The sequence below is a fragment of the Lontra canadensis genome, unplaced genomic scaffold, assembly GCF_010015895.1.
Source record: "Lontra canadensis isolate GAN:19392208 unplaced genomic scaffold, GSC_riverotter_1.0 scaffold240, whole genome shotgun sequence".
Classification (NCBI taxonomy): Eukaryota; Metazoa; Chordata; class Mammalia; order Carnivora; family Mustelidae; genus Lontra; species Lontra canadensis.
This window is the reverse complement of record NW_022631234.1, coordinates 351,392-379,119: the sequence shown is the minus strand read 5'-3', so window position 1 is coordinate 379,119 and position 27,728 is coordinate 351,392. Positions and strand designations below refer to the sequence as shown.

At 41.7% G+C, this 27,728-nt stretch overlaps 1 protein-coding gene and 1 pseudogene across 1 annotated transcript in view; both read right to left on the bottom strand.

The window, feature by feature from the left end:
- Positions 1-12,129: 12,129 nt before the first annotated feature.
- On the bottom strand, positions 12,130-13,471 carry LOC116862400 (annotated as a pseudogene).
- Positions 13,472-20,736: 7,265 nt separating this feature from the next.
- Positions 20,737-27,728, bottom strand: part of LOC116862399 (butyrophilin-like protein 1) — a 119,358-nt gene continuing 112,366 nt past the window's right edge. Inside the window, exons 7-11 of the mRNA XM_032849685.1 lie at positions 27,556-27,576; positions 27,437-27,463; positions 25,492-25,518; positions 21,885-21,911; positions 20,737-21,465 (exon numbers count right to left, since the gene is read on the bottom strand). Coding sequence (XP_032705576.1) covers positions 20,801-21,465; positions 21,885-21,911; positions 25,492-25,518; positions 27,437-27,463; positions 27,556-27,576 — 767 coding nt within the window. The 3' untranslated portion in view covers positions 20,737-20,800. The remainder of the gene's footprint in view (positions 21,466-21,884; positions 21,912-25,491; positions 25,519-27,436; positions 27,464-27,555; positions 27,577-27,728) is intronic.

Sequence of the window (27,728 nt, the reverse complement as noted above, 5' to 3'; positions counted from 1 at the left end):
TACAGCTTGGATTTAGGGACTCTCTGGGTCTTCCTTCTCACCTCCTGATTTTCCTTCCCCCTTGCCTGCTCTGTTGGTTCTGTCCACTCATCATCTCCTCTTCCATCATCCCATCCACACACATCTACTCCGTGCCTGTTGTGTGCAGTCAGCATGACGGGCACTGAGCATACTGACCTCTCGGAATACCTGTTTACCATTTTTTTTTTAACAGCCAAGTTGGGTATCTAGGCTTTCTACCAGTAACTAAAACTAATTGAATTTAAGCTAGAAAATTACTAACATTTTCGGTTAGGTCAAATTAATTTATTTAGGTAAAATGTGACTGAATCAGTTGTGAAGCTAGAATGATCTTTTTATAGAACTTGTGTTGGTAGAACATCAATTCCTATTTTTGTCCAGCTGATTTCAAAATAGCAATGATAATACAGTAACCCTGAACTTCTAAATAGACATTTTACTGAAAAAGATACAGGAAATAAAAAATGTTACTACTCTGTTCATTGCTGTTTTTGCATTATAAATAATAACCTGATGTTAATAAAATTTATCATTATGGGACCATTAGGGAAGAAACAAATAAGTATGGCTTATGACTTGATAGCTGTAGGATATAATTTTAGTAGCTGAAAGTGCCCTAGGTCTTTTTTTATATTAAAAATATAAGTATGCTTAAAATATGACTTCTAACCTTTTGAAATGTGTGAGAGGTGAAAAGAAATGGGGTCACTTATGTTGAGACGTTTTAAAATGGAGCCCAAGGTCATTAAGGAGGTGGGTCTTACACATGTCCTCACTAGGTGGATAAATGAACTTTTGAACAAGACTAAACCAGGAATATTCCAGGGGCTCTGTAGGAACCTCTACAACTTGCAGCAATAATGGACTTTTGCTCAATGATGGCTCTAGCCATCAGAGAACCAATTCTATTTAGCTGAGGTTAGTTTTCTACCACCAACACCAATCATAACTATTTTTAACAACGTATATAAGCATTCCCTGTTGTTGTAAAAACCCTCAAATTTTTGTTCCCTAGTGGGACACAATTTGGGTTACTACCTGAATTGATGTTCCTGAATTGCAATTCTAAGACCCCAAATGAATGCTTTTGTTTTATTTCAATTTTGCTTCTTTTTTCAAGTGACAAGGGGTAGTTAGTAAAGCAAGGTATTATTACATCCAAGTTTTCACTGCAAATAACGAGTTATTGGGTGCTCTAAGAGGATGCTAACCATCCTGGAGAATTGTTACCTTTGACACCAGCTCTACTGTGGATGAGAGACAAAGGAAATGTATGTTTTCCTCCTTTCCAAGTATGTACGTGGAGGTGTTGAATGGATAGGAAAAGAGATGCCACTCTTCTGTGATCTGGTGTCCACACACCCTGGGCCCACTGCAAGATCTATTATCTGTGATGCCAGACCTGCAAGGGGCTGAAAATAGTCCTTATATTTTCAAGAGGACAGAATACTTTGTTGAGATGAGTAAGCCTTTATGGTGTTTTCAAATTATTCATCCAAAATGCTTACACACTACTCCATTGGGTCTTCGAGCAGAAGGGTCCTTTGTTGTAGTATGCAGTGAGGGAGCGGACATGTATGGAAAATAATGTTGTGGCCTTACACAGAATTACATACAGAGAGTCAAAAGAATGATGTTTATCAGTAAGTCTATAGCAACGTTATGGTAATAATGCAGGCTTACAGCCCTTTGACCTGCCTTCCTTTTAAGGTATCCCCCTGATCTCTTCCCAGTACACTGGTTTCCCAGGTGCAAAAGTGAATCCAGTCTCGCTAGGAAGCTGCTCCCTCACATCTCATCCGTCCATGACTCTATAGAAGTGTCGGTTCCAGCAACTACCTTTTTTTCTAATAGTGATGCTCTGCATCTTTAGAGCTTTTCTTTATCGATAGAGCTGAAGAAAATCCCCGTGCTGGAGGATCCATTCATACAGTGGTGTGAAGGTGCTTTGGGTGCCCATAATAGTTGCTGCTGAGAACAGTGATGGGTTTTTTTGTTTGTTTGGTTGGTTTGGTTTAGTGTTTTGAGAGAGGGGGAACATGGAGGCAGTGAGCGACAGAGGGAGAGAGAGAATCCTAAGCTGGCTCCACACCCACCATGGAGCCAACACACACCTCCATCTCACAACCTGGAACATCATGACCTGGGTTGAAATCAGGAGTCAGATGCTTAACCAACTGAGTAACCCAGGTGCCCTAAGATCTTGATAGTTCTGATCGATCATTATTTGTTGCTGAAGGAGGTTTGGATTGGTTGGACTGTCAATACCTGATGTGAAATTGGAAACTTGTGTTTATGAACACTAAGACAGTGATTGTGTGTGGTGGATGGTGACTTAGTTTATGGAAATACAGGGAAGGGAAAGCTGTGTTGCACATTGTGTGAACCAAGGCTTTAGAGTATATGGAGTCCTTCCACTGTTGACACCAAACATATTGAGCAAGATCTGTTCAATTCATTATGTATGATATAAGTCACCTCCTCTTCTTGCATGGATTATAGAATTTGCATTATGGGGAGGGAGGCAAGATGTCAGAAGAGTAGGGGACCTCATTTTATCTGGTCCCCTGAATTTAGGTAGATAACTATCAAATCATTCTGAACTCCTATGAATTCAGACTGAGGTGTAAGGAAAGAATTGCAGGAATTCTACAAACCAAAACGTGACCACTTTTTGCGAAGTAGGAGGTCTGGAGAATCTGAGGGGATATCTCAGAAGATAATCAGTGGAAGGAGAGAGCCTCTGTAAACTGGCTACTAGAAAGTGATATAGCCCCAGAGCCCACTTTTAGAACCTTTATAAGTCTGCTCCAATGGGAGACATCTGTGCCTGAAAGGTGCTGAGTTAGAAGCAGGGCAGAATCCTAGGTGTGACAGTGTGGTCTTAGAATCTCCAAGGTCACAGAAAGAACAGAGGTGCATGAGCAGACAGAGTTCCTAAGCATTGGAATGAAGAAAGCAGTGAGGGTCAGCAAACCTGGGAGGGGACCCTCAACTCGGTTCGCCATAAACGATGAACTGCAGCATGATCCGGTGACAGCACTCCTGCAGGTGTCCTGCAAAGGAGAAAATAGTGGCAGCCCTGTTACTTCCTCCACCAGGGATGGCATGGGAGTGTGCACAATTGTGCAATCCCTCAGAGTGTAGGGGTACTTCAAAGGACAGAAAACTTGTAGCCATATGCCTTCCCCAGGAAGGACAGCATGGAGGAGTGCCTGACCGGGTGACCACTCTCTGTGTGGGGACCCTACAAAGGACAGAAATTCAGGGAGCTTTTGCATTCTGCTGGGAGGATCCGTGCAAGCACACACCACAGGCATCTTTAGACTTTGGCACACACAAAAGTGAAGACCACTTATCCTTGAGGGTTTAGTGAAGAGAGGGGACAGCCATCTCTTGGCACCGGGACTCAAGATCGGGCAAGGCCTTACTTGTTTTCATCCTCTAGAGAGACGCAGAACACCTATGGGGAACAAAAGCCACATAGAGCAATCAGTAGCAGCTCAGCCCAAGTCCGGGCCCCTGACAAGGGGCTGTGCAACTCCACCCAGGCAAAGGCACCTGAGATTCAGAGCAGCAGGCCCCTTCCTCAGAAGACCAGATGAAACAACAGGGAACACCAAGTTTACAGAGCACATAGGACTGCAAAACTCTAGGACTAGAGGAAAATAATATAGAGAATTTAAGGTTTTGGGGTTTTTTTCATGATTTATCTTTCATTTAAAATTTTTCCTTTTCTTTTTTCTGTTATTTCCTTTTTCAATTAGTCTTACTTTATTGACTCTTTGTTTTTGTCTTTTTTTTTTTTTAAGGCAGACTGCCACATGCAGAGCCTCATTTGGGTGTGTCTGGGGTCTTAGAAGCTTGACTATCCTACGTTCTCCTACAAATGAACCTGGAGAGCTTGTTTGGAGGTTCTAGCAGGGGAGCACAGCTACTCGTATACCTTTGATCCAAGAACGGTCTTCTGCTCTATCAGGGAAGGTCATCCTCTTCGACTGAGTGTGCAGCTTTGGGAGGGATGTACATGGAGTGGTGAGGGAGGAAGGGGACACTCGCCTAGCCAGCCAGATCAGCCGAATCAACCCTGGTGAACAATGGGGTGACAGATGCCACAATCAGATCGCCCTCACATCTTTAAGTCTTTTTTAATGAACATATAATGTATCATTTGTTTCAGGGGTACAGGCCTGTACCCCTGATTATCAGTCTTACACAATTCACATCACTCACCATAACACATACCCTCCCCAATGTCCATCACCCAGTCATCTTATCCCTCCCAGCATCCACCACTCCAGGAACCCTCAGTTTTTTCTTGAGATTAAAAGTCTTTTATGATTTGTCTCTCTCACTGGTTTCATCCCATTTCATTTCAATTTTTCCTCTCATCCCCCATGATCCTCTGCCTTGTTTCTCAACATCCACACATCAGCGAGGTAATACGATAGTTGTCTTTCTCTAATTGAACCCCCTAGTTCCAGCCATATCATTGCAAATGGCAAGATTTCTTTTTTTTTTTTACTGGCTATATAATATTCTAGTGTGTATGTGTGTGTGTGTGTGTGTGTGTGTAGATATAAATAGATAGATAGATAGATAGAGATATAGATAGATATAGATATAGATGATATATATATAGATATATCAATCACATCTTCTTTATCCATTCTTCTGTTGATGGACATCTAGGCCCTTTCCCTAGTTGGGTATTGTGCACATTGCTGCTATAAACATCGGGGTGCATGTGCCCTTTGGATAACTATGTTTGTATCTTTGGGGTAAATACCCAGTAGTGCGATTGCTGGGTCACAGGGTAACTCTATTTTCAACTTTTTGAGGAACCTCCATACTGTTTGCCAGAGAGGCTGCACCAGCTTGCATTCCCACCAACAGTGTAGGACGGTTCCCCTTTTTCTACATCCTCGCCAACATCTGTCGATTCCTAAATTATTAATTTTAGCCATTTTTGACTGGTATTAAGTGGTATCTCATGGTGGTTTTGAATTGTATTTCCTTGATGCCAAGGGATGTTGAGCATTTCTTCATGTGTTTGTTGGCCATTTGGATGTCTTCTTTGTAGTTCCTTCACCTCCTTGGTTAGGTTTTTTGAAAGGTATCTTCTGGTTTTTGGTGCTGTTGTAAATGGAATTGATTCCTTAAATTCTCTTTCTACAGTTACATTGTTAGTGTATAGGAAAGCAACTGATTTCTCTGCATTGATTTTGTATCCTGTCTTATTACTGAATTGCTGTATGAGTTCTAGTAATTTGGGAGTAGAGTCTTTTGGGTTTTCTGTTGGGGGCCTCGTACCTAGAAGAGGTTAACCCAATAGAGGAACAGTTCTTGGGAACCTCTTCAACCGAGGACCTTCACAGGTAGTGAGCTATTTCTAGAATGCCACCATGTGTCCCTGGTGATTGATATGAGAACATTGGGAGGTTTGGCTTGTTGCCATTGCAGCTGCTGTCTCAAGACTAAGCTAATAAGCTCGTGTGTTTTGTGAATATTGAGTTGTGGCCTAAGTGTTCAAACCACAAAGGTCAAGGCGGTCTGATATCTCTGCACGACCAGCTATTCCCAGGCCAAAATAGAAACTAGCACCAGATGTACAGGAGGTGATTCCCTTACTGTGTGGTATAAATCAGAACTCTGCAAAATAAACTTTGGCACTTGCTTGACACGTTTGCCTGTGTCCCTCCTGTTCCCCACATTCCCTTTCTTCATTCTCCTATCCTTCAACCCTGTTCCCTCTTGTCGCGCCGGCCACAACAGTTTTTCATCTAAAGTATCATGTCATCTGTGAAGAGAGAGAGTTTGACTTCTTCTTTGCCAATTTCAATACCTTTTCCTTCTTTTTGTTGTTGATTGTTGAGGCTAGGACTTCTACTACTATGTTGAGCAACAGTGGGGATAGTGGGCATCCTTCTTGTGTTCCTGATCTTAAGGGAAAGGCTCTCAGCTTTTCCCCATTGAGAATGATATTCTTTGTGGGCTTTTCATAAACAGTTTTTATAAAATTGAGGAATATTCCCTCTATCCCCATACTCTGAAGAGTTTCAATCAAGAAAGGATGCTGTATTTTGTCAAATGCTTTTTCTGCACCATTGAGAGAACCATATGGTTCCTCTTTCTCCTCTAATTAACGTGTTCTATCATATTGATTTCCCAATGTCGAACCACTCTTGCATCCCAGGGATAAATCCCACCTGGTCCTGATGGATAATCTCTAATGTACTGTTTGTAATGGACTCTTTTTAGGCACTATTGGATCCTGTTAGGTAGGATCTTTTTGAAAATCTTGACATCCATATTCATCAGGGATGTGGGTCTGAAATTCTTTTTGATGGGGTCTTTGCCTGGTTTGGGGATCAAGGCAATGCTGGGCTCACAGAATGAGTTTCTATGTTTTGAAACAGCTTCAGGAGAATAGGTGTTATTTCTTCTTTGAATGTTTGGTAGAATTCCACAGGGAATCCATCATGTCCTGGACACTTGTTTTTTGGGGAGGTTTTTGATCACTGTTTCAACCTTGTTACTGGTTATGGGTCTATTCAGGTTGTCAGTTTCTGCCTGTTTCTGTCTTGGTAGTTCATAGGTTTCCAGGAAGGCAACCATTTCTTCCACATTGCTTACTTTATTGGCATATGTTTGTTGATAATAATCTCTAATAATTGTTTCTATTTCCTTGGTGTTCGTTGTGATCATCCCCTGTCATTCATAATATTATTCATTTGGGTCCTTTCTCTGTTCTTTTGGATAAGTCTGGCCAGTTGTTTATTGATCTTATTAATTCTTTCAAAGAACCATTTTCTAGTTTTGTTGATCTTCTCTTGGCATTTCTGGTTTCTAATTCATTGACCCCTCCTCTAATCTTAATTAGTTCTCTTCTCGTGTGTGCCTTAGGCTTCATTTGTTGTTTTTTCTTCAGTTCCTTAAAGTGTAAATTTGGGTGGTGAATTTGGGATTTTTCTATTTTTCTGAGGCTTGGCTGGCTATGTATTTCCCTCTTAAGACTGCCTTTGCCATATCCCATAGATTTTATAATGATGTGTTTTCATTCTCATTGGTTTCCATGAATTGTTTAAGTTCTTCTTTGATTTCTGGTTGACCCAAACATTCTTGAGCAAGATGATCTCTAGCTTCCAAGTGTTTGAATTTTTTCCAAACTTTTTCTTGTGGCTCAGTTCCGGTTTCAAAGAAAGCATTGTGGTCTGAGAATATGCGGGAAACCATCTCAGTCTTTCGGTATGGGTTGAGAACCTGATTTGTGACCCAGTATGTGGTCTATTCTGGAGAAAGTTCTATGTGTGCTTGAGAAGAATGAGTATTCTGTTGTTTCAGGGGAATGTTCTGTATATACCTATGAGGTTCTTCTGGTGCAGTGTGTCATTCAAGGCTCTTGTTTCTTCTTTGATTTTCTGCTTAGACGATCTGTCTATTGCTGAGAGTTGAGTGTTGAGATCTCCTACTATTAAGGTGTTATTATCTATCTATCTATCTGTATCTATCTATCTATCTAACTATCTATCATGTTTTGGTAACAGTTGGCTTATGTAGTTGGCTGCTCCCATGTTGGGGGCATAAATATTTACAATTGTTAGATCCTCTTGTTGGATAGACACTTTAAGAATGACATACTGTACTTCTGTATCTCTAACTACAGTCCTTATCTTAAAATCTAATTTGTCTGATATGAGAATTGCTTCCTCGGCTTTCTTTTGAGGTCTGGTGGCATGAACAATGGTTATCAATCCCTTCACTTTTGATCTAAATGCATCTTTAAGTTCAACATGAGTTTCTTATAGAAAACATATGGATGGGTCCTTTTTATCCAATCTGCAACCCTGTGTCATTTTATGGGAGCATTTAGGGCGTTCACGTTGAAAGTGATTATTGAAAGATGGGATTTTATTGTCCTCACACTGCCTGTCCTTGTTTCTGTAGATTGTCTCTGTATATTTCTGTTCTATATCACTCTTGGGGACTTTCTCCTTTTATCGAATTGCCCTTAATATTTCTTGCAGGGCTGGCTTAGTGGTCACATATTCTTTCAGTTTCTGCCTGTTCTGGAAGCTCTTTGTCTCTCCATCTGTTCTGCATCACAGCCTTGCTGGATAAAGTATTCTTGGCTGCATGTTTGTACCACCAAGACCACGAGTGATCCCAGTCTGGGTGGGTGAGGGTGGCAGCTGCAGTTTTGACTTCTTTGGATTTGTCTGGTGTGTATTTCACATGGGTCATGGTTAATGTTTTTGATTTATTTCACTTGTTCATCCATTCTCTGAACAAAATGACTAGAAGGAGGAATTCACAACAAAAGAAAGAACCAGAGTTAATGCTGTCATGGATCTAATCAATATTCATATAAGTAAAGTGTTGGAGATGGAATTCAGGATAATAAGTATAAAGTTACTAGCTGGGCCTGAAAAAAAGATTAAAAGACACTAGACAGTCTCATAGTGCAGAAATGAAATCCAATCAGGCCTAAATTTAAAATGTTTTAACTAAGATGCAGTCTAAACTGGATGTTGGATGAGCTAGGGTAAATGAGTCAGAAGAGAGAGTAAGTGACATAGAAGACAAGTTGGTGGAAAGGAAAGAAGTTGAGGAAAAGAGAGAAGAACAACTAATGGACCACTAGTACATGTTCACAGAAATGCCCAGAGTGTCTCAATCGCATTCCTCAGTCCCTGCGATGTCAGTGAATCATTTGCAGAGTGCAAGTGTGACCTGGAAGAATGTACTCATTCTCTCAGTCTCATGTAGGTCAGGCCCATCCAAGGTCAAGGCTGAAATAGGCAAATCCTGGGGGTAGGGATGTGAGTGCCAAGTTATGGGAAAAGGCCTGGAGAACTGGCACTTTAGCCTCTCACCTTGAAAGCATCAAGGGAGAGAGGCCTGGGGCAGAAAAAGCAAGGGAGACCCTGACCAACCCTGAGAGGCTGATTCCAATCAGAGTCTCTGTCAGAGAAACTTATCTGCAAAGGCTGGACTGTAAGCTGAAACCATGAGGCCAGAATCCTGCTCTCTGCTGACCTTCACCAAATAATCAGGCCCACCATTCACCAGGTGCCATTTCACTCTGAACATTATGTACTTTATTTCAATAAATAATTTACTCTAATCCTCAGAGGAGAGTCTTTCCTCATTTTAAATATGAGTGACAGAAACTCAACAATAGGAGAGCACGTGTCAAGGGTCATTTGGTTGTGTGGCCAAATCCTACAGGAGCCAGGTGCACCCCAAGCTCAGCTGAGCTCTAAACAGAGGGCATCAGATTGGGAGCACCAGCAATAGGAGTGCTCTAGAGATCCCGACAGGCAGGAGGGGAGACAGAAATCATATTAGAACTTCTACTACAAAAAAAGGGAACTTCTATTAGAAAGCTTTGAACTTAACTCTCTTAACAAGTTGCTTGAATTTCTTTTTATAATCTGTATAATGTCTGTGCATATTTATTAGCTGCACATTGAAAATATATTCTGAAAGGAGTAGATGATCCAAAGAGTTCATTGTTCTGCTGGTGTTTCTCCAGTGTTCCCAGCACCATTTCTTGAAGAGACTATCCTTTTCATTGGGTGTTCTTGGCTTCCTTACCTATTATTGGTTGATCACAGGGATTGGGATTTAATTCTGGGCTCTTTATTCATATTGGTGCATATGTTGTTTTTTTGTGCCATTACCACGTTGTATTCTGTTACTATGGCTTTGAGGTATGGTTTGAAATGAGGAAATGTGCTACCTCCAGCTTTGCTCTCTTTTTGCAGGATTGCTTTGGCTATTTGGAGTCTCGAATGATTTCTTCTATTTTTATAAAAAACGCCTTTGGTATTTTGATTGAGATCACATTGACTCTGTAATGTCTTTGTGTAATATGGTCATTTCAACAGTATTAATTCTTCAATTCATGATCATGGGATGTGTTTCCATTTGTTTGTGTCTTCAACTTCTTTCAGGAAAGGCTTGTAGTTTTCATTGTACAGGTCCTTCACTTCCCTGGTTTCTTATATTCCTATTTTGTTGCTTTTGATGCTGTTTTCATTTTCTGATGCTTCACCGTTAGCGTACAAGGATGCCACTGATTTTTGTAAGTCAATTTGTAATGTGTCACTTTATTGAATAATTGATTACTTTCAACAGATTTTTTTATTGACTCTTCAGATTTTTCTGTATGTAAGATGATATTTACAAAGAGTGACATTTTCACTTCTTCCTTCCTGATGTGGAAGGCTTTTATTTCTTTTTCTTGCCTAATTGCTCTAGCTAGGACTTCTGCTACTATATTGAATAGAGGTGGTGTGAGTGTCCTTCCTTGTTATGTTCCTGTTCTTAGAGGAAATGCTTTCAATTTTTCTTCCTTGAGTAGGATGTTTGCTGTGGGTTTCCTGTAGGTAGCCTTTATTATGTAGAGGGATGCTCCTTCTATATCCAATCTATTAAGAGTTTTATCATAAAAGAATGATATATTTTGTCTAATTTCTTTGGGCAACTTTTGAGATGATCATGTGATTTTTACCTTTCATTTTCTTGGTGTATTGAATTACACTTATTGATCTTTGTAGGTTCAACTACCCTTGCATCCCACAGATAAATCCCATTTAGCCATGGTGTCTAATTTTTTTAATGTATGAACTCAGTCTGATAACACTTTGCTGAGAATTTTTCCATCTGTAGTCTTCAAGGATACTGGTGTATTGCTTTTTTTGTTGCGGTGGTATCCTTATCTGGTTTGCTATACAAATAATACTGCCTTTGTAGAATGAATTTGAAACTGTTGCCTCTTCCTTAACATTCTGGAAGAGTTTGAGGAGTATTGGTATTAATTTTCCACTGCATGTTCATTAGAATTCACTAGTGAAGTCATTTGACCATGAGGTTTTCTTTTGGGAGTTTTTGGGGGTTTGTTTTGTATTGTTATCAAATTCTTAAAATTTTTAAATAAACATATAATGTATTATTAGCCCAAGGGGTACAGGTCTGTGAATCACCAGGCTTACACACTTCACAGCACTCACCATATCACATATCCTCCCCAATGTCCATAACCCTACCACCCACTCCCTACCACCGTCCCTCCAGTCACCCTCAGTTTGTTTTATGGCAGTAAGAGTCTCTTACGGTTTGTCTCCCTCCCGATCCCATCTTGTTTCATTTATTCTTTTTCTACCCCCCCCAACCCACCACGTTGCATCTCCACTTCCCCATATCAGGGAGAGCATATGATAGTTGTCTTTCTCTGATTGACTTATTTCGCTAAGCATAAAACCCTCTAGTTCTACCACATCATTGCAAATGGCAAGATTCATTTTTCTTTGATGGCTGCATAATATATATATATATATCACCTCTTCTTTATCCATTCATCTCTTGATGGAAATCTAGGTTATTTCCATAGTTTGGCTATTGGGGACACTGCTGCTATAAACATTCAGGTGCACGTGCTCCTTCAGATCACTACATTTGTATCCTTAGGGTAAATACCCAGTAGCGAAATTGCTGAGTCATAAGGTAGCTCTATTTTCAACTTTTTGAGGAAACTCCATGCTGTTTTCCAGAGTGGTTGCACCAGCTTGCATTCCCATCAACAGTGTAGGAGGGTTCCCCTTTCTCCACCCTTGCCAGCATCTGCCAGGCACTCCAGCCAGGGCTGCCACAATCTCATTACAATAACCTGGGGAGGACTCTCCTGGGAGGATGATGTTGGGCCCTGAGCCATGGCAGGAACAGAGGGTCAAGTTCTGGTGGTTGAGGGCATGGGGGTCCTGGAGGCCGCTAATTGGCCCCTTGTCCCCTAAAATTAAAGGCCCCTCAGAAAAGCTGGGGGTCCAACACCAGGCTGGTTGATGGGCTTCCATGCTAAACCATCCCTGCTGCTGAGACAGAGTGTGTGCGTGCCAGGGGACAAACAAGTCAGAGCAGCAATCATCAAAGAGCACGCTGTGAGGAAACAGGTTTTCCAGGCTGAAGTCCCTCACTGGCTAATGGTAAAATGCTTGCTCATGCACATTAAGCTGGGTGGGTATAGTGTCCCACAGTGTGGTGGGCTGCCCAGGTGCTTCCCACCTGAAGGTGCTTTGAGCAGGCCTGAGAGGACATAGCTGGATGCTATAGAGGCTTTCGGGTAGGTGGCTGGGTGGGCAGAACCAAATCTGGGGGGTTGTATGGGCATGGAGGCAGCCTCTGGTCAGTGGACAATGTGCTGATATCCGGGGGACACCCTGAGTGATGCAGAACAAGGCAGGTGACATTGTTGTCACAAACTTTTTGGGGAGCTGCTCTTGGGTGTCAGCTGTGCCCTTGGGCAACCTCAGGCAGCTGAGGGGCACATGATAGTGGCAGGAAGGGATTCCAGGGGAAGAAGCTGGGTAAGGGGGTTACCCAGCACAGGAGAGGAAGCAGAGGGGAAGGAATTGGAGGATGCGAGAACCAGAGCACTGAGTGAGGAGGGAGGAGGCTGACAGTGAGAGGTAGCTATCAGAGCCTTGAACATGGGGGTGGGGAATGCTCCAAGAAGCCTAGGGGTTGGGATTGCCCAGGGAAGACCACAGGATGGGTAGTTGAGCAGGGAGTTAAGTCCTGACTCATCATAGCCCAAGCTTGGTCCAGGCACTGGCCCCCACTGATCCTGAGGTGGATCATGCGGGGTCTTAATTTGGAGGTACTGATGCCCTCACTCAGGTTGGGGTAGGTTGTCTCCTCAGGGCCCTGGGGGATGAGAAGTGCCAGGGGAAAGTGCAGGTTGGTGAGATCAGGTAGGGAGCTTCCTGTGTTCATGGCTGGTGGAAGGACAGGCACATTGGCAGGCTGGTCAGGGACTACATGTTGCTCTGATTAACATCAGAAAGGTGTTTATTGCAGGGAGTTCACAGGACAAAGATGAGGAAGAACATAAGGACAGCTTCCAAGCATGGCATGGCTTCAACAAATCTTTGTCCTCTAACAAGTTCTCTTCAATAATAGGGACTGTGGAGTGCACTTTGCCATTCAGAAAATCTCTGTGGTAGCTGTGCAGGATGCTAGGAAGGGCAGGGCCTGGATAAGTGTCCTGAGGGCTGGGGTTCCTCACACTGGTGTGAAGGCAGAGTCAGTACTTGTCCTATTCAGTCAGATGGTAGTAGAAAGACCTGCCTCTTCTCAGCAGGGACATCATCTCAGGGCACATCCTCCACCAGCTGGGCTCTGGGGGAAGAGACAAATAGGCAGGACCACAGGGAGAGCTGTCTTTCTGGCAGGGATAGCGGTGGAGTGGGGACACCATTTTTCTGGAATCTCACTGTAAATTTTCCAAAGCTCCTGGTGCCCAGTGCTCCACAATGAATACAGAGGCAAGTTGAGGGGGCTCTTGGAACTCAGCCAGGTCAGAGCTCATCTGGTTATCAGTGGGCAAAGAATGGCCATAAGGAGTGCTCCTTGTGTATGCCAGTCGCAATATGGGGGCCTGTAGGCGCCATGTGTTCCTCAACCCCAGGCTCTCTGGTGTCTGTGCCTCCCCTACAAGCCTGTCTTTCTGCCCTTCAGCCTCCACCTGTGCCTCTCAGATGACTAGACTGGTCTGTTCAGGTTGTCTATATCTTCCTAAGTCAGTCTTGGTCTGTTGTGTGTTTCTAGGAATGGACCCATTTCCTTTAGATATATAATTTGTTGGTATGAAATTATTCATAGTCTTTCATGATAGGACATATTCCTGTCCTATCCGTTTAATAACCCTCTTTTATTTCTTCTTTTTTATTATATTAGTCACCGTACAGTACTATGTCTCTTTTTTTCTTAGACTAGGTAACTTTTTGCCAGTTTGTGTTCATCATCTTCTAGAACCAGCTTTTAGTTTCATCAATCCTTTCTCTTGTTTTTCTGATCTCTGTTTCATTTACTTCTGCTCTGATTTTTATTATTTCTTTCCTTTTTTTAACTTTGGGCTTAATTTGTTCCTCTTTTTCTAGTTCACTGAAGTGTAAAGGTAGATTGTTTGACATCTTTCTAATTTTTTGTTGCTGTAAACTTCCTCTCAGAACTGCTTTTACTGCAACCCACAAAATTTGATATATTGTATTTTCATTTTCATTTGTTTGAGACCATTATTTATTTCCCTTTTGATTTCCTCTTTGACCTATTGATTGTGTTACAAACTCAGACAAGTTGAGCACCCAATGCCCAGTAAGCCAATGTCTGAGACATGGGTTTTGAAGTAAATAAAGCTTCATTATCACAAGGAAAGAAAGCCCAGTGAGAAGGCTGGCTATCATTCCCAAGGCTGCATTGCTCTCTGGAGGAAAAGGGACAGCCACTACTTGTTTGGGGAAGGAGGTGAATGTATGAGAGGAGGATGAGATGTTTCTGGAAACCTTGAGAGGGTGGGCCTTCAAACAATCTGGAGCTCTAGATTGTTCTGGAAAATAAGACACCCCATTCAGGACCTGGAATGATCAGGTATGTCAGATAATTTGGAGACAAATTTTTCTTCCCACTCCCCATTAGGTTTCTATAATCAGTGGGTAAACAGGGAGTAGGGGTAAAAAACAAAGTAAATGATTGATCATGCATGAGATTAAGAGATGCAAAAACGTCCTCAGTAGGGAATAAAACATGACATGCTGCTAAGGTAATAATGCAACTAATACAATGTAGTTCTGCATATGCTTTCAAGACTAGTCCAAGAACCAGGTGTCTGGCCTCAGATGTTTAAAATTTTGTCATCTCTTTCCTACATATTTTTAGGTCTACTCAGTTTCCTCTTGTTCATTTTTACTTTCATACCAACGTGGTCAGAGAAGTTGGCTGATATGGTTTCAGTCTTCTTAATTTTGTTAAGATTTCTGTGTTCCATCAGGGTATCTATCCTGGAGAACGTTCAATGAACACGTGAGAAGAATATGCATTCCTCTGCAGCTGGACAGAATATTCTGTAAATGTCTGTCATTTTTTTCTGAAGTGTGGTTACGTTCTATTTCCTTTCTGATTCTGCATCTGGATGATCCATCCATTGTGGACCGTGGGGTATCAAGGTCCCTGCTATTACTGGATTATTGTCTATTTCTCCCTTAAGATCTGCATTTTTTAATGTTTTCAATACTCGGGTGTTAAGCACATGTATTTACAACTGTTATATCTTCTTTTTGACTTGACGTCTATCTTGTCTGATGTACATATGGCTACATCTCCTTTCTTTTCAGTACCATTTTCTTGGGTTATCCACATCCATTCCTCCACTATAAACCTACATTTGTCCATTGTACAGCAAAAAGACCCTTTTGAAAGCATCACAAACTTGGGTCTATGTTTACAATTTATCAAGGCACCCTCTGTCTTTTGATTGGTAAAGTCAATCCACTTACGCTTAAGTGATTATTGACACGTAAGGACTTACTATTGTCCTTTTATCTTTTCTTTTCTGGTTGTTTTCTATCATTATTATTTCGTCTTTTTTGTGTTTCTGTCTACTTTTATCACTTGCTGGTTTTCCATGATGATTCCCTAGTTTCCCCCTTTTTAAGGTTCTCTCTGCTCTAGATATTGTTTTGTCTTACCCTGAGGTTTGTATAAACTGTCTGATAGATTAAATGGTGCTTTTCCTGCTTGGCAGCTTTTCTTCATTTACCTACCTACATAGTAGTTCTCATTTTCCTCCTCCCCTTTTACATTTTTCCTGTCACAAACTCTTTTCCTGGTATGGGTTTGTTACCAACTGTAGTAGCTCTAGTTATTTTTAATAACTTTAACCATTGCTGTTATCATTAAGTATTTAATGCCCTATTCTAAAATAAGGTTACAGTTTCTGACTCTGTCTGCCAGCTTACTCAGAGTCTCTGTACCTTCATCTTTTCATTATTGTATTAAAGTTCCGCTCAATATGTCTTGGAGGCAGGACTAGTGGTGGGTAATTCCCTCAAGTGTTCTTTGTCTGGGGAAGTCTTTATTTCTCTTTCATGTCTGAAGATAAATCCTGGATACAGATTTCTTGTCTGGCAATATTTATTTGTTAATGCAATGAGAATGTCATTCCACTCCCCCGGGCCTACAGAGTTTCTGCTGAGAAATCTGCTGATGATCTCTCCTATGGAGGCTCATTTTTACAATACTTTCTTTTATACTTTCAAGATTCCCTCTTTATCTTTGACATTTGACAGTGTCATCGGAAAGTGTCTTGGAGATGGCATTTTTGTATTGAGATAATAATGTTATCTATTAACTTCACAGACTTCTATGTCCAGTTCTTTCCCCAGGATTGGGAAGTTCTCAGACAACACTTTTGTAATAACAGCTCTGCCCCTCTTCTCCTTCTCTTCTGCTTTTGGTATACCCACTATTCTTAACTGGCTCTCCAGTGGAGACTGGTAGCTCTTGCAGGATTTCTTCATTTTTTAAGCTTGTTTTTCTTTTAAGTAAACTCTACATGCAATGTAGGGCTCCAGGTCACAATCCAAAGATCAAGAGTCAGATGCTCCACTCTCTGAAGCAGCCAAGCACCCCAGAGTTTCTTCACTATAAAAAATAATAATAAACCTTAGTTCTCTTCACTTCTACCTGAATCATTTCTAGATTCCACCTCTCAGATCATGTATTCTCCCTTCCACCTGATCTGCTCTATTTCCAATGTTTCCAATGCATTCTTCATCTCATTTACTGAGTTCAGCTCCAGAATTTCTGCTTGGTGCTTTTTTAGAAATTCGGTCTCTTGGGGAAAGTACTCCTTCTATCCATTCATTTTATTACTGAGTTCATTGAATTGCCTGATTCTCTTGTATCTTGTTGAATTCTGTTCTGACAGTTATTTTGAATTCTCTATTACGTAGATCACAGTCTTCTATAAATGTAGGGTTGGTGGCTGGAGAACTGTCATTTCTTTTTAGCAAAACCATATTACCATGATTTTTCATTCTTTTTAATGAGATTTTCCTCTGCCAAATAGTTTGAAGTAGCCAACACCCTTTGTACGTAGGCAAAAATTTGTTAACTCTGATTCTAACAGTTCATGGGTGGGAGGTTAGTGGACCTTCTTTAGTATTACAGCAGGTGGCAGAAGAGCACAAGTTTTTGTTTTCTCTTACCAGAGTAGCCCTGGTGGCTGTAAAGACCAGGCTCCACCAAAAAAAAAAAAAAAAAAAAAAAAAGGAAGAGACTGGCAACTCTGGAGGGGCCAGTATGTACTAAGTCCCTTGGGTTTGGGGTGTGCCCCACACTCCAGGAGGAGGATCCTCAAGTTCAGGAGTCCAACAGAGCTGGGAGCTCTCTTGCTGAACTAACAGGGCAGACAGTGCATAAAGTGTTTCTTCTTCTCTGCCTCCTTCCATTGCCTTTTCCTTTCCCCCACTGTCTTCTCCTGGTCATAGATGTCCTACCTCATGAGGAGGACCCTGCTCTGTGGCTTCATAGCTATGGGGTCCTCCAGTCATAGCCCAACGGGCCAAGTAGCCTTTCACTCACCCCTTTCCACCCATACTTTCTTGGCCCCAGGAGTCACAGGTGAGCATTACCACCACTGTAAAAGCCAGGGTAACAGGCCCCACCAAGCTGCCTGGGCTCTGGTCTCCCCGAAGACCAATACACACCCTCTCAGATGTAAACATGGATGGATCTCGTTGGTGTCTCGTGTGCTTTGCAGAGGAACCTTTGTTGGGTTTTGGAATCCTACTAGTTGTAAACAGAAAGGGGGAGACAAATGGAAGGACTCATTCTGTCATGTAGTTGACCTCACTTCTCCCAAGAATGATGGTTTTATCCATTCTTTCTGGAATTACATGGGCAGCTGGTCCACTAGTTTCAAAAGATTCCTCTTTTTTGTGTGGATAATTCATATCACATCCATACCTTCATTTCCTCTCCATTTCAAAGGAAATATACCCATTGCCCATCTAAAAGGAATCCAGTGTCATAAAGCCACAAGGTATACTGGAGGAGATGAACATTTCAGAAAATATATTAACATATACAGTATTTAAAATATATAGAAAGATCCCAAAGAGTATATTTATGACTTTATTGTTGGGGCACACATTTTTATAAATTTGAAAATTCCTCCACTACACTTTCCCACATACTCTGATCAGTGCACTGCCCTCCTCCAAGATACAGTTCAGTTTAGATGTTTGTATCACGCAGTGTCCGATCAGGAAGCAGAAACCACATCACTCATGTTAACAAGGAAAATCTGATATAAAGAATTATTAAGAAAGATGTATTTAATTATGAAAGAGATAAAAGAAATCTCTATGGAAACCAGGAGTAGAAGAGATAGGAAGCAGACATTACATCTAGGGCTGAGGTAGAGCATCCAAAAGATGGAATACATTTGAAAGAATAAGACTGACATCCTGTTTATTGGACAAGGTGGGACCAGAGTCCCCAGGAAGGAAAGAAATGCACCAACATGTTGCAGACAAAGCCTGTTGGGCAGGAAAACCCTCACTAGAGAACTGACAAGATTCCCTGGGAGGCAGCACTCTAGTACACAACCTGCTACAATGCCATACTCATTCACCCAAAGGCAAGGGAAACTAAGTCTTCTCCGGCCACTGTCAGTAGCATTGTAAGGTCAAGGGGGGAAACAACACCAAAAGTGGGACACCAAGGTGACTCACTCAGTTAAATGTCTTCCTTCAGCTCAGGTCATGATCCCAGAGTCCTGGGATGGAGTCCTGCTTTGGATTCTCTGCTCAGCAGGGAGTCTGCTTCTCTCTCTGCCTGCCACTCTCCCTGCTTGTGCTCACTCAATCTCTCTCTGACAAATACATAAATAAAATCTTTTTTTAAAAACACAAAAAGAAAAAAGCTTTTTCTCCTGCTATGTCTTGCTGTGTTCCCTCTGGTGCTATGTAGGAATTCAGTGTCTGCATAGACACAATCTGACTTGCATATGCCTCCCTGGATGAGATTAATTGAAAAACAAAGGAGGAATGCCCAGAAATTTATGTCTCCATTGAAATTTCTTGGCTGAAAGTGGCCACATTCTTACTGCGGCTCAAGGCTCTCATCTAGGGAGTAAATGTTTAAATTTGAAGGAGAAACAGGCACATGTGGTGCACATGTACTTCATGAACTCCTAGCCTCCTTGTCCTTACCACACACAGTCCCATATATTACTGTCCTGACCATTAAGGCTACACTTTCCTCCTTGCTTTGTGCTTGCATGTGGTGTATTGATATGACCCCAATGAAACTGGAGACAAAGCTTGGCTGGAAGCCTTTTGCCACTAGAGTGTCTGGTCCCCAGGCCTCTCCTTTCTACTATGAATGTGTCTGGAGTACTATTTTCATTTGCCATCTCAGGGTTTGCTGGCCAAACCCAACAGTGCACTAACTGACAAAGGCAGTGCCAAATGTGCCAAATGGCAAAAAGGAAACATTTATGACTTCCAGTGTCAACAAGTAGGGCACATACAGGGTAGATTTGAATCAAAAGACAATGAATTGATAAGGGGCAGATTTCACACTTTTAGTTCCTCAACTTCCACATAAACCATTTACTCACATTGGAACTTCCATATAACAACACAATAATTCCACATTTTCACCCATCTACAGGGCTACACTTAAAATGAAAAAGTTCTCACTCTTTCCCCCAAAATGGAGCAAACAGGTAGTCTCAGGCATTGAATCAGTTATATTTATTCCTTAAGTCCACAGTCATTTGACTATTCTGTTACCTAGAGATTATATTTGAAATATTACCATGGACAACATGCATAAAATCACACTGGTGAGAAGGGAGAAGGAAAATAGATAATTAATACAAATGACACATCTACATGATAAGATAGAAAAATATGCAAAGCGACTCCAGTCCTTTCCTATTTTTGGTCACAGGCAGGAGGAGTTGAGATCTGTGACCTCCTTCTTCCACTTCCAATTCCATGTCTTCCTCATCTCTCCCAGAACCACAACAGGTTGGTGTTCTCTACTTCAGGAGGCAACAAACCTTTATTCATTAGGGTCTGAGTCCACAACAGTCTGGCTTCCTTCTGTTTCCTGTGGGTTCCATCCACCTTTACAATTGGACTGGAAGTACTGAGAAGTGGTACATAGATCCTGGAACTGTGCTCATGATCAAAACTTTCTGTAATCCATCCAGGGTCTGAAAACACTCATCTTCATTTATCTCTTTTTTCTGGTAGCAGTTCTGTTCTTTCCAACTGCTGTTGACTCACAAGGAAACCCAAACTCTCATTTTTTCCACTCCCTGAAGTAATGCAGCACCAGTACTTCAGAAATAACAAATATTTATGAAAGTTCGTTAAGATAAGTATGTCTCATCCATTCCTGAATAGGAAGCATGTACAGTAGAATATTACACTCCACTCTTCTTCAAGTCCATTAGCCATACATTTCTTCAGAAATGTTCAGATGGACAATGTTTTTTAGTCAGAGTGCACATTTCCTAAATAGAGCTGGTAACCCACCCATAGTCTCTGGGTTCATCTGTACAACTCAAACTATATAAAATAAACACGATTTAATTCTTCAGAATAATTCAGACCTCATCTTATTTCATATCAAAACAATACAAAGAGTCCATGAAATAATGTTCATGATCAAAAAAACATGACTTCCAGTAGCAAAATTCAGCCAACCCCATTACAGCTGAAAAAGTCAACATTTATCTTCTAATACCTGAGCATAAGGCATGAACCAACTATTCTCATAACCACACCCCAGCAGTCTACACCAAGAAAAGAAGGGCAAGACACCAAGTCATTCAGGACTAACATCAGAGGCTAGTACCCCTGGGAATCCGCAGCTCCAGGAGGAGCCACCATGAGGAATCTGGGACAGGGTTAGAGCATTATGGGGACATAGCTTCAGGACCACAGGGGAGTAATGGAGATTCAGCCCCTGGGTGATCACCATCAACACCACAGCCTGAACTGAGCCCCAGCCCTGAGAGGCTCACCGGCTCCTCTGAAGAACAAAGAGGGTTGTTAATAGGTAAAGGGGTCTGCACAGGCCCACCCACCCTAGAGCAGATGGTCAGGGACACATCTCCTGACCTCAACCTGAAGTATGGAAACAGAGTCCCAGAGGAGGAAGCAAGAGAGAAGGAGAAAAGGTGAGAACCATCAGTCATGTTGTAGAATGACACATCCCCTTCCTTTAGGTCCAGGAAAACCCCTACCTTCTGGGGAATTGGCACGTGTTCTCCATTAGCAGGGAGGGAACAGAATTTATTTTCATACATCCCCACAATCCAGAACCCCTTTTCTGGGGATTCCTGGTACCAGCCTTTCCTCTCCACATCTCTCCTACAGACCCCCAGCGCCCACTCACTTTTAACTGTATGCCTGATCTCCACCTCCCAGTAACAGCACCCTGATGTGATGCCTTCATGACCCAAGACACTATAGACTCCATCTTCTGAGCCACTGGATGAGTGCTTGAAGGTCACACTAGTCTTGTCATCAGAGACAGCAAGGCTTTTATCGGCAGACTCTGGATCCAGTTTAACAGTCACTGCAGAGACAGTTACCAATCATTCAAGGACTTGCCCTACCACATAACAAGGCACACAACCACCACCACCAACCCCAACCAGACATCTAGCTGCATGCAAACAGGGCTAAACCTCATGAGATGAGAGCCTTCTGGCTCAAGCATACAGCCTCTAATTGGAAGAAGAAAGCATAAGACTGATCTGGGTGTTAGACATATCACAGGGCACTTGAGGGCCAGACAGGACTCCAACACTAAAGAATACCCATTTATATCCAGTATCAGTCACACCCAGTAATCTCAGCTACATGACTTTAACCACCCCATCCCACCCCACCACCACTGATGATGCCAGCATATGTATCACCACAGCAGGCTTAAGGAGAAGTCAGCAGCCATGGGATAGCAGTAGGAGCACCCAAACAACAGAAGTAACTCACAGGCCTGGAACTTCTCCTTCCGCCAATCTACAAGAAAACCACATTGCACAAATGTGAACAACCAATCAGAGACTTGAGGAGACTGTACGGACCAGTGTTAGTACCTATATCTGAACCAAGAGTTATAGGGGAAAATGTTTTGGAAGCATGCATGAGGTGAATTTATTTTTCACGCATATTAATTGTCTCTCTCTCTCACAGTCTCCCTCCCTCTCTCTGTCTCTCTCAGTCCTCTCTGACACACACACACACACACAAACACACACTCTCTCTCTGTCTCTCTCTCTCTCTCACTCATACATCCACAGCCATCATGCTACACTGTTCCCATGAAACCCAAGCCATAAAGCTTAACACCATTGAGGGCCTGGGTACTGTCCTAAAAAGAAGACTTTTTGCACAGATTTCATTATCAAAGTAAGCTTTCTCAATCCCTAGCCACACATCCGTCCTGAAAACTAAGTTTTCTTTTGAGAAAGAACTGAGGAGATCAAAATTTCTGAGGCCTCCATTTACTTATAAAGAACTGGCTGAACTGAACTTGCAGGTTGACTCCAAACCATGGTAGAGGCAATACAACTGGGTGGAGCTGCACTTGGAGGATGACTCTCAGCCGTGGGTGAGGAGAGTTCAGGACATGGCACCAGAGAAATCTTGGCCCATCAAGAGGTAATGGAGAAGATTCAAGGAAGGAGAGAGAGAAGTTCAAAGCAAGAAAGTAATGAATTTGCTTCCCTAGATCGTGGAGTATTGCAAGGAAAAACATCTCTATGTGTAAGGGGAAACCCAAAAAAATTGGATCTAGTCATCTGCTTCTCCTATAATCACCTAGAGAGATCAAAAGCAAGGATACACCACACATGATCAGCCCCCAAATATGGCTGTGTCCTAGGCCCCAGAAACTGTGAATATGTTTTGGCAGAGAGGACTTTACAGATGTGAGTAAGATTAAGGAACTGGAGATATGAATGGGGCAGGGCTGGAATAACAATTTCTCCATAAACCTAGACGGAACCTCAAACCCAATTATCCTAAGGACCATATCAAGCTACCCTCTGTAAAGTGAGGTCCTGAAATGAGCAAGAGAAGAATACAGTGGCCCTTCTCTCAGTGATGCAAAGTATGAACTCCTCCAACCTTCATACTCCCCTTTGGGAAGAAGAAAGGAAGCTAACTAATCACAGCAAATATATATCTGTCATAAGACCCTGAAAAGTCTGCATGGTAAAGCTGTTACCTCCAATAAGACAGACTCCAGAATGAAATTAGAACGATTATAAATTATCACTTATTTGTAGAGCATAACAAATAACAAGGAGGACAAGGGGAGATGGAGAGGAGAAGGGAGGTGAGGGAAATTGGAAGGGGAGGTGAACCATGAGAGACTATGGACTCTGAAAAACAACCTGAGGGTTTTGAAGGGGTGGGGGTGTGAAAGGTTGGGGGAACCAGGTGGTGGGTATTAGGGAAGGCACAGATTGCATGGAGCACTGGGTGTGGTGCAAAAACAATGAATACTGTTACACTGAAAAGAAATAAATAATTTTAAAAAAAGATTATAAAATAAGAATAGGACACTTTCTTGAATATTTGCCGACAACATGGGACCCCTATTCTTCCACAGGTTTCTTCAGATAAAGTAGTATGTCCGGCTCTGTTGATTTGCTTATACCAACAGATCACATGAAGTGGGTGGACATGTCACATTTTGAGAAAAGGGAACTTTACTTGTTCTTCACTAAGACATTAGCTGACAGCAAACTCTACATTCCTATATGACAACTGACACAGATTAGCAAAGAAGAGGAATCAAGTGGAGGAGAAGAAGAGGAGAAAGGGAGTTGGTGTTCATTCTGAGACTCTACAGTGCACCCCGAGCTATGCTGTGCACGTCTGTGGACCAAGTGCACTCTTCACCTCATTTCCACAGAAAGCTGTTCATTAGAAATTATTCTTCCAATTTCATGAATAAGATCAGATCAGACATTTTTTCATATCACATTATGAGCCCACCAATGTGAAAGTGTTGATTCTACTGTAAGGGTGTCTGTCCTTACAAAATAAAAAGAACATATATAAGGTATACTTTAAACACAGACATTTCAATCCAGCAGAGAATGGGGTGATTCTGAGAGAAGACTATTTAATCTACATTTTTAACTGATAAGTCCCAAGATTCAGTGAGGCTCTCTAAAGAGTTTTCCTCACACATCTGTTCCCCATAGACTCTTACACCCCTGGCTCCCCCTTCTCTGTTCTCACAGGCTGTATCCCTCATCATAAATAGAAACAGCCAGGACAGAAAAGGCACATGTTATGGATTCAAATCAAAGGATTATTGGCCAAGATCCATAACCCACCCCAATGCTAAGAGGGTGCTCTGGATAAACTTTCATTGCATTAGCAAACCTAGGATCATACTCCTCCCCCAGGCTACTACAGGAAGGGTGAGATGGCCTCATTATGTGAAGCAAACCCAGTTAGAAAATTACTTCCAAACACCTTAAAATAAATATAAGTCTTTTCAGAAAACTCTCAAACACCTATCAAGGGGTTTATTACTTTTTGCGCACCCAATAACTTGTATGTCCTCTGTGTACTTCCAACTCGAACCACCATGGCTGTCATTTGTGGTCTCTCTTCTACCAAAAGCCACCCAAAGTGTCTCTTCTACCCTCAGCTACCCAAAGTTTCTCTGAGAGGAATCACAGGCTCTCTACTTTCCTTCTCATCTCCTCCTCTCTTCTCCAACCACCTTTTCTTTCCCTGATTTACTCCCAAATTTTCTCTGGTAAACAATTTTCACTCCTCTGAGCTTCTCCTATTGCAATCCTCACACATTGCCCCTAATAAATCTAACCAGTACTGAGCCCATCAGGTAAACCCAGAATTCTCCTAAAATGAGAGATAATGGTTGTGAACAACTATAAGTTACTGTCCTTTAAAAAATTAATTTCTTAATGCTGTAATACAAACATGTACATAAGATTTTGTATATAATGGCCAGTATCTCACAAACCCAATACCAGGATTCCCTAAACATCCTGGAGGATCTGGATCTGAGAAACAGAACAGCTGACCTAAAGAAAACTACAAAAAAAAAAAAAAAAAAAAAAAAAAAAAAAAAAAAAAAAAAAAAAACAAAAAAAAACAAACCAGAAAAACCAAAGCAAGATCCAAAAAGAGATAGGAATTTCAGGATAAAATGGATTCAGAAAAAGGATCCCTATGGAAGACCCGAGTCCTAAGCAGGCAAGCTTGATTTCTGAAATCTTCCAGAGACAGCAAATTCTGAAGTACACCGTCAATGCCACAGTCCAACTGCCCTTAAAAATGATGACTCTGTTGTCACTAGACCAACAAACTATCAGTTGAACAAGGTGTGTCCAGAGGGTGCTGCTAATTTTAACAGCAGCCTACAGTAGAGGATGGGTCAGAATAGAGGCAGATCTGTGTTCCCAAGGACAGTCCCTGCAGTCTTCAGAACACAACAAACATAACAAGAAGATCAGGGACAACAACCCCATCCTGGTGTGAGGTCCAATGACAGAGAAGGTGGCACAGTGGAAGCTGGGGAGGTAAAGCCACAGGAAACTGAGTCACTTACCTGCATACAGTTTTGCCTTCTTCAAGGCTGAAAAGGAAGACACGCTGGTGAGACATGAGCCAGAACAAGTCTGCATATTATTTATCTACTGGCACTTGCCTCCTCTCTGTGCTGCAGGTGACACTGTAACAGAGTAAGGAGAGAGGCTCGAGAGGAGATACCCTCCTGACCTGGACAGACAATAGGATGTTCTGGGAAATTCCCTGGACCGCAGGTCAGAGAGACAGCATTGCAGGCTGAGTTCCATGCCTGCCTGTTGCTGCTGTGTGACCTTTGCCAAGTTAGTGTCCTGAGTCTTAAAAACCACAATATTAAAATACAAACTTTGAGAAACAAACTGAGGGTTTTGGAGGGGAGTGGGGTGGGAGGTTGGGTGAGCCTGGTGGTGGGTATTATGGAAGGCACATATTACTTGGAGCACTGGGCGTGCTGCATAAACAATGAATTCTGGAACACTGAAAAGAAATTTAAAAAAAAGATATATGTAGTTGAATAGTGAAACCATCAAAATAAGACTTAAATTAAAAATCAAAAGCACTTTTAACTATTAAACTTCTATTCTCCTACGGACAAGTAGACTTAAGAGTCAACCAAGAAAAACAATTTTAACCAGAAGAGACAAAATTTAAAAAATAAACAAATTCAGCAGAGTCCAAAGAGACAAATGAAAATAACATAGAACTGAACGATTGATTATAACATTAAGAATCTCTAAGGTGAAAAAACTCTTAAGTTCTTCATTCAATTTTATGCACACAAGCATTGCAAGGCCAGTTATCTATATGCATTTGATTGTCTGAACAATAGAAGAGACACAACTTCTGTGGAAACACTGAACCCATAAGAGTCAGGTAGACCTCCTGGGGCCAGTGGAGAAGAATTTTAATCTCTAAAGAAATTTCATGTTTAAAAAAAATTGGTAGCAGTGTGGGAGGTACTTAGCATAAATACAGTCAACATCTAAATCTGTTTCTTCTTTTTTTATGGGGTGCAGCAGGATTCAGCAATATGTCAAAGTGTGCATTTCAAATAAATTTTGATAAAAAATAGTATTCCTTCAAAGAACAATACACTATGTCCAACCATTCTTGATTACCAAAAGAAAATACATAATATTAACAAATTTCATCCACAGAATTTTTCTGAAATGAATCCCAAATCAATTGCATCCCAAAATAAAGAAATTTTCACATGGACAGGAAAACACACAAAATTTTTATTCCATCTGCTTTCAATTTGCCTTAAAGGTCAAAAATTATACAATGTATGAAAATATATTAGGGAATAAAGTATACATTATTCCATGAATGTAAGAAATCATTATTACATCCAATGATTTCCAGGACAGAGAGATATGGGAAATAACACAAAGGGAAGATGAAATAAGGACCGGGATGTTAGGTAAGCTCTATGGTAAAAGTAAGCTCTACAGTAAAAATGCAAATGTTCTCAGAAAACACATTACTGGTCCAGTAATAACTTATCCCATTACATTCCCACCAAAGCTCTGCCCAGTCCTCTACCCAACACTTTGTGATCAGTACCTCCAGGAACTGCAGAGGAAAGACTCTCCCACGATGGTGTTATGTGAAGAAATCACACTCCTAAATTTAATGACCACATTTATTTATATAGTTTCTCTAAAATATTCCAGAGTATTCAGGATAACTGAGAACTAGTTGCACTGAAGGCTGAAAAGCTACAAAGGAGGTGGGTAGATAACTCAAGATGCACGACAGACTCCAGTGACCACCATCATTCCAGGTTTCAAAGCACCATGTGCGAAACAATAGCCCAGATAGGGAAAGCCCATGGAGCAAGTTCTGCCTCCCGCCAGTTTCCACTTCTGCACCAGGGACGGGTCCTCATGTCTCTGCATGAAACAGAGAGGGGACACTATGGCTTAGGGGGCAAGAGACCCAAGGATATCTGGACAGTCACTCACCAGCCAGGTAAACAGATTTCCTCCAGTCTGAAAGGCAACACAGGAAACAGGTGAGCTGAGAACCAGAATGTCTCCTACAAATGTGACATAGAAACTTCTGTGAAAAGGACACAACATACCAAGTTCTTCCTGGAGTTCATCTGAAAACAAAATGAAAAATACACATAAACTCCCATCACTAAAAGCAGCAAAGACTGCACCTGGAAAACCCACAAGAGCATCTATATGTCTCCATGAAGATCTAACTCCAGACCCCTTGAGCCTCCACAGCCCCACCTGTCCTCTCTGGTCC